At 54.1% G+C, this 16,820-nt stretch overlaps 4 protein-coding genes across 4 annotated transcripts, besides 1 other annotated feature; all 4 read left to right on the top strand.

Moving 5' to 3' along the window:
* The first annotated feature begins 456 nt into the window (after positions 1–456).
* Positions 457–1,003: a repeat region.
* A 4,161-nt stretch (positions 1,004–5,164) lies between these two features.
* On the top strand, positions 5,165–6,235 carry LPMP_201570 (hypothetical protein; the record flags this gene model as incomplete). Its single annotated transcript, XM_010700056.1, has 1 exon — positions 5,165–6,235. One exon carries the CDS (start codon positions 5,165–5,167, stop codon positions 6,233–6,235), a length of 1,071 nt encoding a protein of 356 aa, XP_010698358.1.
* Positions 6,236–8,423: 2,188 nt separating this feature from the next.
* On the top strand, positions 8,424–11,489 carry LPMP_201560 (hypothetical protein; the record flags this gene model as incomplete). Its single annotated transcript, XM_010700055.1, has 1 exon — positions 8,424–11,489. One exon carries the CDS (start codon positions 8,424–8,426, stop codon positions 11,487–11,489), a length of 3,066 nt encoding a protein of 1,021 aa, XP_010698357.1.
* Positions 11,490–12,244: 755 nt separating this feature from the next.
* LPMP_201550 (hypothetical protein) lies at positions 12,245–13,432 on the top strand (the record flags this gene model as incomplete). Its single annotated transcript, XM_010700054.1, has 1 exon — positions 12,245–13,432. The coding sequence occupies one exon, from the start codon at positions 12,245–12,247 to the stop codon at positions 13,430–13,432; it is 1,188 nt and encodes a 395-aa protein (XP_010698356.1).
* A 737-nt stretch (positions 13,433–14,169) lies between these two features.
* On the top strand, positions 14,170–16,398 carry LPMP_201540 (hypothetical protein; the record flags this gene model as incomplete). The annotated part of the gene is made up of 1 exon (XM_010700053.1): positions 14,170–16,398. One exon carries the CDS (start codon positions 14,170–14,172, stop codon positions 16,396–16,398), a length of 2,229 nt encoding a protein of 742 aa, XP_010698355.1.
* Positions 16,399–16,820: the final 422 nt, after the last annotated feature.

The raw sequence follows: 16,820 nt of genomic DNA, 5'->3' as shown, positions 1-16,820 counted from the left end.
CCCTTCCCCCTTCCTCTAGCTGCACTTCGTCTTTGTCTTGACCTTTTACGTTGGCTCGTTCTCTTTGAACAATGCCCCCTGCTCATCAGCGACCCATGTCGTACCGAACAGTGTTCTGTGCGAGCTCGTTGTTCGCTTTAATGTAGGGGCTGGTCTCCCCGTTTTAGCTGTTCTCCCGTTACGCTTTCTTCTTTTTGTTTTCATCTCCATCTCTGCTTTCTCTTACCCCCAATTCCTTCACTTTTCTCTTGTTCAATTTTTTCTGTCGTCAAGCCTTCGCAAGCATCCTACGACGGACCGTGTACGTAGACACTATCAGCTGCTCTTTCGTATATCTTGATGTGATTGCCTTCTGTGCGCCTCTCATCTCCGTCTCTCTTTGTCTTCATCTCAAATGCAGAGTTACACGGCTTGAGGGAGAGGGGGCTTGTGATACATGAACTCTGTTGACAGAGTCACCTCAGTGTGTGGTATCGCAGGCCAGTGTCCCCTGTTGGTGTGGAGAGAGCCAAGAAGTCCCCCTATGCCAGCCGATATCCAGCTACCTCTCGTTCTGCCAGAGTGTGAAATGCCTGCGATGTGGTAAGATCAGAGCGATGCATCGCTTCGGATGTCGGTGGCCATGTCCTAGATGGCGTGGCGTCGGAGAAAACTGCTGCAGTGCACGCGCGCATCACACTTATGGTGGCAGATGCGTCAGCGTGACTAGACTACATCCCACTGGGCCCTCGTTACCCAGTGCTGTGAAGAGCCTGTGTGCGACCGCGAGGGATGTGCACCAGATGGGTACCGACATTATTGGGAACAGTTGTGAGTCGACCAGTGATGCGGGGGATGGGTAGAGTGGGAAGTGAAGGCCATGAGGAACTGACTGGGTCGGCGCATTGTTGTACTGCGTGACTAGCGCCGCTTCGCACCAGGCAATGGGCCCGTGACAGAGTAGGGGTAGAATGAGGTTTGGCCTCATGTTGTATGGCAGGGGCTTTGTATGCTAAAGAAAAAAGCGCCTTCTCTGACTCCTGCCCCTCTTGATCTGCTTTGTTCTCTGGTTTCGTTCGACACCTTCTCCCAGATCGACGCGGCTGTCTGTTTTTTTTCCCCCTTTGTTCTAAAAAAATCACCGCGTGGACTCTTGTCGAGCCTTTTTGTGCACGATCCCGGCGCCGCTGTTTCGTAGTTGTTTATGGTTACTGTTGTCATAGGAAAGCAACCCCTCGCACTGCGGCTTTGGGTTGCACGTTGAAAGGACATACACCATGCCACACATACTCGAAGGCGTGCGCACGATCTCCAATGGCAGAAAGCAGACAGATCACCGCAAATGAAAAAAAGGTCCGCGACACCGATACGCACACTCAAACATCCATCAAAAAAGAGTGCCAATACACACGCGCACCCCCGACATTTCATACCGACATCGCTCGTGTTTTAGCCCACAGCTTCTCGTGCATTTTTTTTGTGATGCGACAGGAGGGGGAAAGTCAAGTGTAACGGCAGTCCGAATGCGTTGAAAGGGGACCCTCTATGTGTGCGCACTCCCCCTCCCCCTTCCTGACACCTCTTTCACTCTCTTCCCCGCTACCGCTCGACTTCCACTACGTTTTCGGCTCTTTTTGTGTGCGTTTGTGCTCATGCTTGTCACACATCCGTTCCGCTTGCTTGACGTCCTGCCTTTGTTGCGCCCCTGCCCCTCAGCGGCTCTCCGTTGCTCTCGCCCCCCCCCCCTCCTCCTCCTCCTCCCACGCCCTCTGTTGCCTCGTCTGTTCCTCGCTTACGGCCGTCTCTTTCTTTCTTCCGTCGCTTTTTTCTTTTCGTTTATCCTTTCGTCTTTGCTGACCAACACACACACACCGCCTCACCGGTACCTTCGAACAAAAAAAAAGGTGAGCGAAAAGGCGAAAGTAATACGAAAAGGAGTGCTCGGCGCTGTACCTCAAAATAAAAATGAAACGGCCATCTGCTGCAACGTCCCCCCGACGACTGCAATCCTTTTTATTGAGCACGTGGTTGGCAGGTCTCCTTTGCTTCCGGGCCCGTCGAATCACTCGCTGCTACCCAGAGAGCAGAACAACGGGAGTGCTTTCGTCGTGGCGTTTGCATCAGCACCGCGTGTACGGCACAAGGACAAAGCGAATCGTTCTCAGTTGCCCTTTCGTTGCCTATGCGCGCGTGCCTGAAGACGCTCTTTTTTCATTATGTCGAATAGCGGTACTGATGTGGGCTGCTAAGGAGTGCCTTTTCTCGCTTCGCACGATCTGCGCGCTCTCCCTTCCCTTCGCACCCAACCTTCCTTATTCCCTAAAGTCTCATCCCCTGCTTTTTCCTTCTGTCCGACGCCCATGTACGCAGATAATCAACTATGATCTGGGTGTCTACTCTCCTCTTACCCCCTCTACTCCCCCACTTGTATGAGCGTAGCTCAAGAATGAGGAAGCACAACAGAAACCACGCATGACGCAACACAGAGTCTAAGACTCTATAATACAAAAGACGTGCATGTACACCCAACGACCATCGGGCAGTAGGCAGTGTAGGTAATCGAATTTCCATCAGGCGTCGAAGATGCACTTTGTGGGAGCCTTGGTGATATGGCACTTTCCTAAACGTCTCGTTTAACCACGTAGATTTGGGCAGGTGTCACCACGAACGGATACGTGATCTCATCCTTCCAGTCGCAGCGCGTGCAGCGCTGTTGGAGTCCTGCTGCTCATGTGTGTCTCTCTTCATAATGAATCTGACAAGAGTGATTTCCGGAGCTGCGCGAGTGACGGGATGCACGAACGCCTCTGCGGTGTTCTGGCCTCTGTATGCAGCGTATGAATAGCAAAGGTGCTATGTCGTGTTAGATGTTAAAGGTAAATCTCGTTGGATTCAACCCAACAGTGCGTCTGCCCCGTTTCACTCTTCGGTGACGAAGAAAAGTGGATTGAAGACACTGTGCTGGGTCTACTGAGCTGTCTCCGCGTGAGATGGGAAATAATTCCGCTGCAGGTAAACGGCCCTTCCCTACCACGGCAGAGCTTCTGCTAACACTGGACTCCGTCGAGGTGGTTGCCACTGCAGGTTCTGTATTCGTCAATCAGTTTCAGCCTTATTCTTGGCAAGTGATCACGATGCACTGATGTGTAAAGTTATTCCTCTTAGTAGAGTTCTACTGAATTGTGGACGGCGTTACACTGAGTTCACCAGTGCTGCCGCGCAGAGGCGGTAACCTTTGCCTTGCCTTTCCATATAGAGCAGAAGTGTCACAGCGGCATATCGGCGCACTTGCTACTGCACAACATCGTTTCGCCAAAGTGAAGGAAAGGCCCCTATTCCGTGTCCAGCGGTGAAGCTGCTCGACCGGTAGCGTTCCACGTCGTGGCGGTGTGTTTGCGACTCCTCAGTCCAGCGCCATCGACGAGCCCCTCCGAGCCCGGCTAGCGGTGCTCATTGTGTAAGACATACCCATTGGATGGCAGTCGGGAAGTCACATAGGCAACAGACACCTCTGCCCAGACGTTGAGCGAGCACCCTATCGGCTCCTCAGACCGCCGTTGTCTTAGGCTGATTTTTCCAGGATGTTTCAACTCTGATGAAGAGACTCGAGGGGGGGGGACGCTGGTCAAACTCATCAAGAAAGGCAAACCCCGTGCACGGAACTTAAACACGCGACTGACTCCTTGCTTTCATAGTGGAGCAGTGTCTGATGCGAAGTCTTCTGAGATCAGCTGTACATCACCTGTTCCTTTTTCGCTGGTCAAGGATTCCTTCCCAGTAGACACGTGTGGGCTCCTCCGGCTCGTCCTGATACTGGACAGAGTGTGTGTCGTGTTCATCTGACTGCTGATGGTGATCAATCCCCCCGCCCCCAAAATGTAACATTCCTTTTTGTTGTTGGGTTTCCCTGGCTTGCTGACTGTGTGCAGAGAGGTGGGGTGGGGAGTGGGGCGAAGGAGAGTCCGTCAGTGCGCGGTGTTGTCACAGCTGTCACTTTTGTGCTCCGCTCTGCTCTGCATAGATATAAGGAGATATTTAGAAAAAGGAACGGAGAGGAAATAACGAGATGCCCCCAATGAATACACGGTAGCGCGTATGGACAGCGCGCGCGACGAACGACTTGATGTCTAATGGCTGTCCTTGATGCACTTGAAAGCGAAAAAAACGATGAGCATTCGAAATGCCTCATTTTCACCAAAGGTCATGATGCTGCATGATTTGGTTGAACCCCTTCCTCCTCTACATTATCAGGACATTCTCTGCCCTCTACAGCTGCTCCTCTTTAACGTCCCTTCCAACTCTTATTCTGTTTCTTCTCTTGTTCCCATCGCCGTAATTCTGCACCTCTGCACTTCTCGGACCCCCTCCGTCGAACTTGCCAACCCCTCGATCCAAATCCTTCATTCTGTCGTACATGAACTGACGTGCTTTCGCCTCATATTTCCTGTCTTCCCAAACGTAAGCGTCAGGGAAACAGTATCGAGGTTGTGCTTGATTGTATTGTTGCAATTCTAGCTTCATATGCAATAAAACACTTTTCGCGTCTCCCTGCTTGTGCGTGCGCCGATGAAGAGATTACTGCTTCTCGAATGCATTTCTCACTTTCCTTGCTTGCTCGCTCTCTCTCCTTCAGCGCCTCTTCTTCTCTACTGATGTTGGGTGCACCTGCGTGCTGCTTACATACTTCGGTTGCACATCCCTTTTAAAGGACCATTTTATCACATACTTCTCTCGTTTTTCTGTTCTCTCTTGTAGGTCAATAACCTCCTTGTTTTCCTTCTTTTCGCATCGACGTGCGTGTGTGCCTCTACACCAGCGTGCATCACATCCTTCTCTCTCGAGAGTGGTGCATTAAATTATCGTCTTTGTTTTTTGTTTTCCCCTGTCGAGCAGTGTAGTTGTGTGCCTCGTATTGCAGAACTTTGTTGTTCACCGCTGTGTTGACGATAAACTCTCTTTTTCGTTTTCTGTGCTCCATAAAGGGGCACCAACACGGAAGACAGCAGCTGTATACATCGACACCCTCCGTCAGACACGCACGTAAGGACCACGGCTTACGCGCATCTATTTCTCACACACAATCTCCTTGCTGGTTGCCTGTTTGCTCACGGACGTTAGTAGAGGCGCTCCCTGCCTATCGGTCATCCTGACAAACTAGTAGAACCATACTCATCTGCTCAGCCAAATGAAACACATGCCGTCCCTGTCGAAGAAGGTGATGCCGCCGCCGAAGTTGCCTGGCACGCACACCAATGCTGAGGTGAAGGAGGCCCTGCACGCGCGTGCGCTGCGCCGCACGGTACTCGTCACCGCCGTCGTCTTTTTGCTTCTGGTGTGTCTAACCGTCGTCTCCAACACGGCCCGCAAAACCGTTGGCGATACTGGAAAGCCAAAACTTTTACTCATTGTTGCAAAGGGGCTGGCCCCCATATCAGTGCGCCGAGCCATGCTGAGCAACAAGTCACCTTTCATGCGCCTTCTCTCCAAAGCGGGTGGGAAGTTTGCGTCCATCTCTGCCAACTACAGCACATCAAACCCGCTCATCAACCTCCTCACCGGATCCGCCGTCCTCACCGCCGACACGTTAGCTGAAACCACATCGATTCTTGGCTGGCTAAAGGCGCAGAAGAAGCGCACCGTAGTGGCCGCACCGTCTATGTACTGGTCTTCAGGGGAGGCGGGAGCGTTTCCATGCCCGCAAGTGGGTTTGCTTGACACAGAGTGCTCAGGTCAGAAGTGTCCAGAGCGAAAGGACTCGGCCTACTGCAACGCCTTCCGGAAGTACATCACCTGCGATGACCACGCGCAGCTGTACAACAGCGAAATCTTGCTCGCTTTTGAGAAGATGTTAAACCACTCCGCGGACGCCCTCTACTTCCAGCTAAGCTCACTCGCCGAGGCGGAGGTGAACAACCCGAAACTGGTGGTGCAGGAGCGCAGTGAGGTGAACCTTCTTGACTCTGCGGTGGGCAGTATCGCCTTAGCTCTTTCTCGTCGTACCGCTCATAAGGCGGAAAACTGGCTCATGATCATCACCAGCGACGGCGCTAATTCTGAGATGACTGCACCGCTGCTCGTGGTGGTGTACACCAAGGGTGAACTTGTGCAGCTGAACGACATTGCCGAGGACGCCAAGACGACCGATGTGGCAAACACCATCATGCACTGGTTTAAAGGCAGCAATGTGAACACAACGCGTTTGCTGGGCATTTGCACGAGTGGCGAAAAGGTAGAGAACTGCAAGAGCGCTGCCTAAAGCAGGAGAGTATAACACAGGGCGGCGTGACTATGACCTCTGCCTCTTGTGCAACGAACCCGCCTCCCCCGGGATAGGGAAAAACTGTCGTGGTGTTGACGTTCATTGTCTCGAATGCACGCCTGAACTTCTGTGGGGTGTCCGTCGGTGGGCATGTGTCGTATGGTCATATAGTTTATGTAGGCGACTGGAGAAGTGAATAAGGTACGCCATTGCTGTGCTGATGCCAGTTGACTATTCATGCTCGTTGTAGCGTCGTGGTTCAGATGCAGATGGAGGACTTCAGCGGGGCTAGCAGCATCTATGAGTCCTCGTGGCGATGTGCAGCCGAAAGCCGAGAACCAGCACAGCGAAATGGATGGAGGAAAAGGCCAACCGCATATCGGAGAAGATGAGTGGACGATAACCTTCCCAGCGAAGCTAAAACAGCACGAGAGAAGCAGAGGAGAGAAACACATGAGACGAACAGAAGCCTATGAGACTTGTATAAATGCACAATGGTGACAAACAGCAAAGCCGGTGCTGCAGACGTGAAAAGCGCTTGTGCTACCAGTCCATGCTTTGATTCGTTTTGTTTGGAGTGGGGGAGGGAGGGCTATGTCCGTATGACTGGTACGCACTGGGAAGTGGAGACACGACAACAGAGCGATGTACTGGTCTCATACTTTGCATTTCAGGTGGCGGCGCTCTCTGCACGCCGGAGTCCTGATGCCAAAGGAGCGCTAGTTGCGTGCACGCTCGTATTAATTGATCTCATTTTTCCTTCTCAACTCGTACACCCTCCTTGTTTGTTTCTGTAGCTGTGTTGATACGTTACGGCATTGATTCGATGGAGGTGGAGGTGGGCCTTGGTGTGTCGTTGAGCATCAGAGAGAAATGCGCTTTGCTGTTGCGCTGCACCTCTTTTTTTTTAGGGTGGGGTGGAGGTATGACTGCGCGGTGACGTGCCGTTTGTTTACTTTGTTTCATCGTGTTTTTTTTTCTTTTTTTTTGCAGGGATGGAGTACCTCAATGGCGTCGAGAGGGGCGTCTTTTTGTTGTTGTGTTTTTGTTTGCTCTTGTCAAGGCTCAACAGATTTGTCGGTGTGCATGTGACGGCGCGTGACTGCGTCAGCTTGTGCGTGTGTGTGTTTGTTCTGTGCGGTCCGCTTGTGTAAGTGTCAACGCGCACAAATATCAACGAAACACAATGTCAAGCGAGAAAACGACGAAGGCAGCGTCAAGAGAAGGGGAAGAAATTGAGAAAAAGAGGTTGGAAGGCAGTGTGGACATCGTCACGCACCCACAGGCACACATTTTCTCTCTCTCTCTTGTCTCACGTTCTTTGTCGCCTATCGTCGTGCCGAGCAGAAAAATAAGGGAGCGCACTAGCGAGAGGGGAGGTGTACGTGGTGTGGTAATCGGTTTAAGCACAGACGGCGCACCGCCTCCGAAAAGGCATAACTGTGCATGCGCGCTGCACAGGACAGCTCTCTTTCGCTCTCCGCAGTGAAGAAAATTTCTGTTTCAGGCTCTCCTGCGTGGATAACTCACCAATATTTTCTTATTGGCTCTTGCTCCGTGCGATCTCAGCGAATACGCCTCCCCTGTGTCCTCCCTCTCCATCACTTCTCTTTTCTGCTCTTTTTTATTTGCCTTGCTGCCTGTGCCTCCTGCCCTCGCACTGCATGTGCTGGTGCATATGCTGGTATACCGTTACCTTTTCCACCTCACCTACACCAGTGTCATTGACACGGCGAAGTGGATCCAGTGGTATCAGTAAAGCCAAGAGGCTCCTAGTTGCACGAATGAAAAGAACAGCACGTCGGTAAATTGATAGGCACTGGTATACCGAAATTTATGAAGCGGACCCGGTACTTTTCTTTTGGTCTTCTTGCTTCATCCCCGACAACTCTAAGGCATCACATCAGCGCTCGCATCACGGATAGAAAAACAATACGCACTCACATACACCAGCACAGCGCTAGCGTATCGCACGCACACATGCGCACCTCAACCGCTCTTACGCATACGTCTTTATACCCTGCTTAGATTTTGTGACCCATTAAGCTCCGACTGTATATTTACTCCTCTCAGGCCATAGATTGAGTGAACACGTCGGGTACAAGGGCATCATTCTTCTTGCGTTCGTCGCATAAAAAATCTCACGCGCCGGCTGACAAGAACAGGGGTAAAAGGGAAAACGAAAATGCTGCCCCTGCGCGCTACCCCTGCACGCAAGTCCTTTGTTGTCGCTCTTGAAGAGGAGAACCAAGTACGTACAATAGAGACGACGTCGCCGAAGTATTCGGAGGTAGAGACCTCACCGGTACCCCTTACCTGGGGGAGTGAGTCCACCCCCGCCTCACCCTCACCAGCCTCCGGCATCAGCCGTCACTGCTTTCGTCCAACCCACAAGATATTTGCTCGCTCGGTCGTGCCGACGATGAAAGGAACGAACCACCTGTCGCCGGCGACCAATACTGCTTACTCCCCTACCTCATGTATGCAACTTGGCACCTCACCTAGAGCGTCTTCTGCACCGCCGGGATCACCTTCACCAGTTCGCAGTATCATCGACTTCTACCTTGGGCATTCACCGTCACTGCACCGACCTACACAGTACGTGACGAGTGACCTTACAGAACGCGAGAAGGGGGAACTCAATAGTGATGCAGAGGCGCCATCCCCCTCGCTATCATCGTCTCAGGCTTCGGAGCTTTTTTGTCAGAGCCGGACCCCTGCGCGTGCCTACATCGAGGATTTTCTGGCGACGACAGATGTAGATGAGGGCGGTGACGGTGACCTGCGGCCAGTAAGGACCGCACCGCCGATGCGCGACAACGGCAGCGTAGCAGCACCTAATCCTATCTCAACCTCGTCGCGCGTAGTCCGCGTGGCGGTGGGTAACTCACCGGTTGTACCAGAGATGTGGGACGACACGAGCTCGTCATCGTCCACGTCTTCAACAGACGTCTCGGATGGCTTTGAGAAAGTAGAGGTGTCGCAGCAGCGGCTCCACAGTGAGTCGACCGCGCTCATCCATCTCGACTCTGCTTCGCCGAACTCTCCGTTACCTACTCAGCTGACCGCCTCCCCAACGCAGTGGAGGCGGTGCACGAAAGACTCGCTTCAGGGGGAAGGAAACGCTCCTCATGTACCGCAAGAGTCCGTGTCCATGATACATGAGAAACATGTAACCGCCCCAATTCCTCACACGAAGGCAGCACCGCCTGTAACTCGCTTCGCTATGGATGCCAGAACCAACCTCAGCAGGAGTAGTTCTTGTCTGTCCCATCGCAGCGGAGATGTTCACCATTGTGAGGCGGTGGAGAGAGTCTTGCGCTTCCCACTCTATACGGAACCGGTGGAGGGCGCACACACAGACTCCGCGGAGGTGGTGAACAATGTGGGCGAGAAGGTTACACAGATAGCCTGTGCCACCACGCTCGCTACGCCTGTCATCTCAGATGAGGTCGTCAGGTATTGTAGCGTAGAACAGCGAGCACACCGCTTGCCATTCCTAGCGCCGCCTTACTCGTCACCGCCACCCAGTCATACCCTGGCGCCATCGTCCGTGGATGTAGAGAAATACGTCACGATACAACCTCCCACTAGTGATGGAGAGAACAGTCGAAGCGACTCATGGTGCGGTGATGTTGGCGGCATTCAAAATGCTCCCTGTCGCGCGAAAGAGACCGACGTGAAGTGGCAGGCAGTAGCCGCTGCCGTCGCAAAGCCACACGTCCTGGAGCAGGGCGATACAGCTCAAGGGACAGTGTATCGCTTAGTGGACAGCAACGCGGCTTCTTTTCCCATGGATCAGCGGAATCCTGAACCACCGCTGCTGCGGCACGCCGCGAAGGAGACGGCTGCCAGTGAGCATCCCCCGCTGCAAAGTTCCTCGGCGAAAAAGCCATGTGTGCGCTCGCTTCTCGTAAGGCTCTATCCAGGTCCGTCCACGCCAACGCACCTTGGCGCAGATCATAAAATCGCGTCTCCTGACAAACGCTATGTCTCCCAGATTCCTCAACACACAGCTGACCCACCACCGCCTCGTTGGAACGTGTCCACCAAAGTTCACTACAGCCCGCTCACGGAAGGTACTGAGCTGGCGCATGCGGGCAAATGCCACCTCCGAGTACGACAAGGCAGCCGAAGTTTGAACAGTGACGACTACATAAGCGAGCGGATCGAAGGTTCACATAGCCGCCTCAGTAGGTCCGTGCCGCCAAAGGCACCACTGCACACGCGCACCTCGCTCTTGCGACTAGAAGCGACAAAAACACGCAAAGAGGCAGAAGCAGCGCTTCGTGAAGAAATTGAGTCGCCGTCATTTCATCCCACTGTTTCGCCGCAGAGTGCGCGTATCTGCCGAGAAAAACTTCGAGAACTGAAGCACTCGCAGGGTGCTGTTGCGACTGTCGTGATGCAAGGATTTCAGCAGGAACAGGCATCACGAACCCAACACTTGAAAAGAAATGCCAAAGCGCGGCAAGGCACCTTTGGACAGGATGTCTTGTGGGGCGACGCCACAGTGATGGCGGAGGCCTCCTTGTCGATCTCAGAAGAACCTGATGCACTAGCGAATGCCCAGGTGTTGCGTCCATCAGCCCCCTTAGTGAGACGTCTATCTGCCACACAACCATCTACGCCTCAGGTCTCGGAGTCTTGTGAAATGAGTTCCACCACCGGTACACTTGTGCACACGGGCACCGCTGTGCTGCGAGCACGTCAGCAGGCATGGCCGCAGCAACGGCTACAAGCGATAAAACGAGAAGAGCAGTCGCAGATGCACATGCACCATCACAGTAGTGCTTCATCTTCAGCCCTGCGACAGTCGACAGATGATCCAAGATGCCTGGAGCCGTTTCGTCTTCAACCCCTCTCTTCCACAGATCACATTGACATCTCGACGCAGTGCAATCTGCTGCCTAGTGAATGCGCGGCGGCGTCCACAACGACTGCTGCTCCTGGTAAGGAATTACAGCCCAGCGCCATCCCCTCGTCGGCTGGCGCAGATGACGCGCCACTTCTTTTCGATATGCCGATGGAGACGCAGACGGTGTTTCACCGCGTGGACTTTTACAGCGCAGCCCTACCCGACGCACCAGAGACGCACTTCACCTTGCCGGAGAGGCAGCAGCGGGTGGAGGACCGACTTCGGGAACTTGAAATGGATCGGCGACGTCGACTGACAATGTCAAGCTACCATGCACGAGCGTGCGGCTTGGCGACAGGGAAACCCCTCTGCAAACCGTTCACAGGTCGTTGAAGGAATGCCAGGTGTCAGGTAAGGGAAGTCTGCTAGGCCGGTGTTGTCTCACGACCCCATTGCTCTCTTCCTGGATGTCATTCTTTTATGCCTCTCTCCCCTCTTAGACTGTTGTAAACATAGAGCGTGTGAACATGTTCAAAAATGTCCAGATAGATGGCACACATCTGTATGCACGTAAACACCGAATAGAGAGGTGATGTTGCAACTTCAGTTGCTCGCATCGGGCAGTCTTGTTCTCCTCTGAACTGAAAGGGGTACAACAAGACGCTCTACTGTGACTCCCTGTGCACACCATATACACGGTGCAGTGTATTACATTCCTGCTTGACGTAATGTCAGTGTACCCGACACCTCCCCGTGATTGGTTCATGTACTAACTATTTTCTGTCTCTTCTCTGACTTGTCCTCTTTTTTGGGGGGGGGTTGCCTCTTTCCTTATCTTCGGTCGAACAGTGGCGCTTTGTCGTGTGGCACAGATGAACGTCTGAGTGTAAGTGCCTTCGAAAGATTCCAGTAACGAGAGAAACGTTACGTGCTTAATTTTTTGGATTGCTGGCTTCTCTGTACCTTTTGAAGGACGTACTCTTCTTCACTGAATCGGTGCAGCACAGGCGTTGTCTGTTGGTGACTTTCTGCTGCAGCTTTTTTTTTCTTTTTGCGTGGCTTTGCCAGCCTCTCCAACGCTGCGAACTCTTCGCTTGTTTACTCTCGCGCCACTCTACGAGCACCTTTTTCTTTTTCGTGTTGTCGACATGCGCCGCCGTGTCGGGGTCGGTCACGTGCTGCAGGAGCGCCAGCAGCAGCAGCGCATGGCAGATCTCGGTGCTCAGATTACAGCGGAGCGTGTGGGACAGATCGAGGACCAGCTGGAGGAGCTCCAGGCACAGCTTAAAACGCTGGCTCAGAATCACAAATCGGACATCACGGAAGACCCTGTAGTTCGTGCGCGGTTTCGCCAACTGGCTGACTCACTCGGCGTCGACCTGCTGTCATCCAAAAAGAACGTGTTTGCCGACGCCCTTGGACTCGGCAACTTCTATTACCAGCTTGCCAGTCGCACCGTCGAAGCGTGCATGCGAGAGCGCAAGTTCTGCGGCGCTTACGTCCCGCTGCAGCGTGTCCAGCTCTTTGTGCAGAAGACATACGACAACAGCTCGCTGCTGTGTGGCAATGGGCAGAGCCGTCATGTATCGCCACACAGGAGTGGTAGGAGCAGCAGCAGCGGCAAGCATGGCGGCCGTGACGAAGGCAAGCGGATCGTCATTTCCGAGGCCGACATCCTGACGGCGCTTTCCAAACTCTCAGTGCTCGGTGTCGGCTTCAACGTGGTGAAGTTAGATGGGATACCCTATATCCAAACCACTCCAGACGGCGCACGTGGTGGAGACCAAGTGCTGCTCCTGAACTACGTTCTCGGGCTGCAGAAGGAGCAGATAGAGAAGGCTAAGCGCACAGCCGTGCAAGAGCAAAGCAAGAGCATGCCAACGTCGTCTGTAAACAACTCGTGGACAGCGGCGGAGGGTGGAAGTAACCAACGTAACGGCGTAGGTGCTGTATACGCCTTGGGCGCTCATCCTTTTGCCTTTGAGAAAGACAAGAGCAGTCAAGCAAATGACACGTTGTCGTTCGCACAGCAATGTGTGGCCGTACGGGAGTCGGAGATCGTAAGTGGGCTCCACTGGGAGACGCATCGCGCTCGGGCCGCATTGAGGCGGATGGTGCAGGAAGGCACGGCTTGGGTTGAGGAGTCGCAGGACAGACCCGGTGATCGTGCGACCAAGACTGGTGCCCATGGGGACTCCCCGGGAAAGTCGAAGGCTGTCCTCTCATCTTTTGAAGAGGTGAAGGTTGTGTGGAAGGGCAAGCACAAGGGTACGACGGAGGCATCCGACAAGGATAACGTTGTGTACTGGTTTGTGTCACTGACCTCGCATGCGTGACTGCAGAAAGGAAGAGACGACGAAACACACAGACGCTACCTGGAACCAGCTCAAGGTGGGTGGTACTATTGATGCCCCTCTTCACTGCGGTGCACATCGCGTAAGAAACGAGCAGGTGTGTGTGTGGACCAACTGGGTGTTGGGGTGCCTGATGTTGGTGGTCCAGCTTTTGTGGAGCGGTGTTCCATACCCGACGACGGTGCACTTCGGTTAGGCTTAGCCCCTATTCGCTTCCGGAGGGGAGGATGGCACGGGGAGGACAGACAAGAAAATGTGGAAACCCGAAGCGCCAATCGGCCCACAGGAGACGTTTCGCTGTGATGTGTGCGTTTCTATGGTACTTTACGGGGGCGTTGGTGTGCTTACGCGCAGAAATGAGAGGAGGTTTGCATGGACAAGTCGCACCGCTGCAGCGAGGCACACCCACGGCGGGTGTAGAGTGGGATGCACTTCTTTTGTTGTTCTTCTTGAAAGAACAGCACTACCGCTGCTGCTGCTGTTTTATTCGACAGGCCGGGAATGCACTATTTGTAGCCCGACATCGCCCCTCCCCCTTCTCCTCTTCTCGTCAACACCCTTGCTCCCCTTCTCTATTCCACTGCACATTGGAGGACCCAGTCGTGTGACTCATCAAATGGTCCCTGCTGTGGACACCAAAGCACATCTCGTGCTGCGAACAACCTCGAACAATACGGTGTCCCGTGGTCTTAGCGATTACTTAATCGCCCTCGACAAATATGATGCCATTTGGGGAACTCTGCCAACGAAAGGGTGCGTCTTTTGTGGCCAGGAGGGCTCCACAAGCAGGTGCGCTACGAGTAATCTGCGCGAATAGCAGTCCAATCCAAGCTTCATGGATGCCACCCTGCGCCGCCGCCGTGCCGAGGTGTGCATGTCGATGCACTTCCACGCTAAGTCGGAATTCCGTCTTGAATGCAGAAAACACTTCGAGATCCCCTAAGAGCTGCTGGGGTACGGCACCGGCACAATCTTCCACGTCCCGAAGCGACGATGATCCCGCGAATCTGACCACACCTATTGCAGAGCTTCTGCAACACCGTGAGCACATGATCAACATGTACGTGGGTCTCTTGGCAGACCGACGTGTCCAGTATCGAGATCAGCTGCTGCTGAACGCCTTGAGCCCTATTCAAGCCGGTATGCAGACGCTGCTCCGGCACTTGCTGGCGTCTCACCCTGAGGCAGTCGCTGGTGCTATGGAAGTACGTCAAGAAGCACGTGCGCAGATGACATCTGACGACGTGCGAAGACTGAAGGAGACGTGGATGCAAATTAGTGGTGTCGCTGCTCATTCGGGCGAGGCGGCAATGCGTCACGCCTACTTCCGTGAGCTGCGTGACTGCTACGCGACGCTCCTTTGCAGTGGTTTGCCACGGACTGATAACGAGGTGCGGCTCATCCTCAGCGAAATGCACAGCACCGACCTGATTGAACCCGACGCATCCTTCTACGAGGCAGTCTTCATAGCTTTGTGGTCTCTTGACGACGTGCGTGAGGCAACCGGAGAGCACCGTGCCGCAGGGTCGGCCCATACGTCAGAGATCGTGAGTGGGGAGGTGAGGCAGCTGCGGCGGGGCGTGGCGGGGGACCTTGCCGGACACTATATGGGCCACGCACTGGCGCAACTCTCGACTTCCAGTACGGCGAATGCGAGCGCAGGCCTGGGGCACACAGCGGTACGTCCCGAAACGTGGGAAGTCTTCTTCACCACATTGGCCAACGCTCAGCCTGCGCCGAAGCTGATGGATCTTTGGTGGAAGCGATTCTTAGAGTGGTTGGACGAGGAGGCAACACCAGTGTCAGCTAAGGCATCTCTCGGCCTACAAGACGAGGGGGCAAGCGCCGCAAAGGGGAGACCAGTGCCGTATCAAGCAGCTCACGCCGTCCTCGCGTGGTGCGCGCAGTCGCGCGAGATGGAGAGGGCGTTGAACTATTTCAACGTTGTCAATCAACGTGGTGTCACGCTACATACAACTACAATGCCACACGTTTCCTTGCCTTCTGAGCTAGCGGAGGGCTTCACCCGGGCCGGCTGCCTCTCCTCTCCTTCTACGCGCACGCCGTTGCAACAGCTGCAACTTGCTCTTCTTGTAAAACTTATGGCGAGTACAAAGTCTATCAAGATGGACGGAGGACTGCGCGCACTGGTGGTACGAGATGTGCAACGGCAAGTTACCCCAGATGTGCTGTACACAGCGCCGTGGGGAGTCATCAACGACTTGATTTCTGGGCTCTCGGTGGCAAGCGCAATGCAGCTCCTGCGTCAATGCTCTTCATTCTCCGCCACGGCAGCGGTGTCATCGACGACGACAAAGAAGCGAAACCGTTCAGAGGACAGAGCAGGCGATGACGAAGTGGCGGTGGGCTCTGCCGTGAAGGGCAGTGGTAGACGTGAGATTCCGTTTTTTGTGTGGGCCTCACTGCTGCGCCGGTGCTGCCGAGAGCACCTGCAGGACGAGGCGGAGTCCCTTTTCCTGTTTCTGCGCAAGCAGTTCCCGATCACGGTGCCGGAGAAGCGCGAGCTGATCGAGATTATGATGCGCATGTACACGACGATGCACCCCGCCGACTTTCCTTCCGCCATGGATGTTTTTCTTCAGCATGTTCTTCGTACACCAGAAGGGGAGCCAAAGGTCGAGCCCGACGCCGTGCTTTACGGGCTCCTCATCAAGAGCGCAGACTCCCGAAACGCGGCTATGATGGTCTTTCTGGAGGCCTGCGCGGCTGGCGTGGCGCTCACCGAGGAAGTTTTTGAGGCTCTCATGAGCTCGACGCAGTACAAAAGGCTTGCATGGTTGAGTCGGAAACTGCCCCACGACTACGCCGCCTCCTCGCTAGATGCGCAGCTGAAGATCCCGGCCAACGCCGATGCACATCTTCGCCGAGAGGAGGCCCTTCGTGCTCGCGGAAAACCACTCTACGACTCGACGGGAGATGTCGAGTAACCGCATGACGGGATGTGCAGAGAACGGCTTACCTTGAGGGAACTCAGGTGCTACACGTGCTGCTGATCGGTAAAGATGTGTCTCCCGTCGTCGTGTTGTCTTTTTTTTTCTGACCGATAACGAGGGCGGCCAATCGGGCCACCCGTGAGAAGCTGAAGTGTACGCTGTGATTCCTCAACAGGCCGTCCCCCCCCCCCACCCACACACACACGTATACACTGCAAGAACACACACATACAGAAGAATAAATCATGGGAGAGAAGAGTAATATGCATATCGGACTCTTGATGTTCTTTCGCACTGTGGACGTCACCCACTTGACGCAGACAGACTGAATGGGGGTAAGGAGAACGAGCGCCTCTCAAGACACAGCAACACAAAACTGCACGGTGTTCTTTTCAAACCAGTTTCACCGGGGAATA

Source organism: Leishmania panamensis (assembly GCF_000755165.1).
Source record: "Leishmania panamensis strain MHOM/PA/94/PSC-1 chromosome 20 sequence".
Taxonomy (NCBI): domain Eukaryota; phylum Euglenozoa; class Kinetoplastea; order Trypanosomatida; family Trypanosomatidae; genus Leishmania; species Leishmania panamensis.
This window is presented reverse-complemented; position numbering and strand designations above follow the sequence as displayed.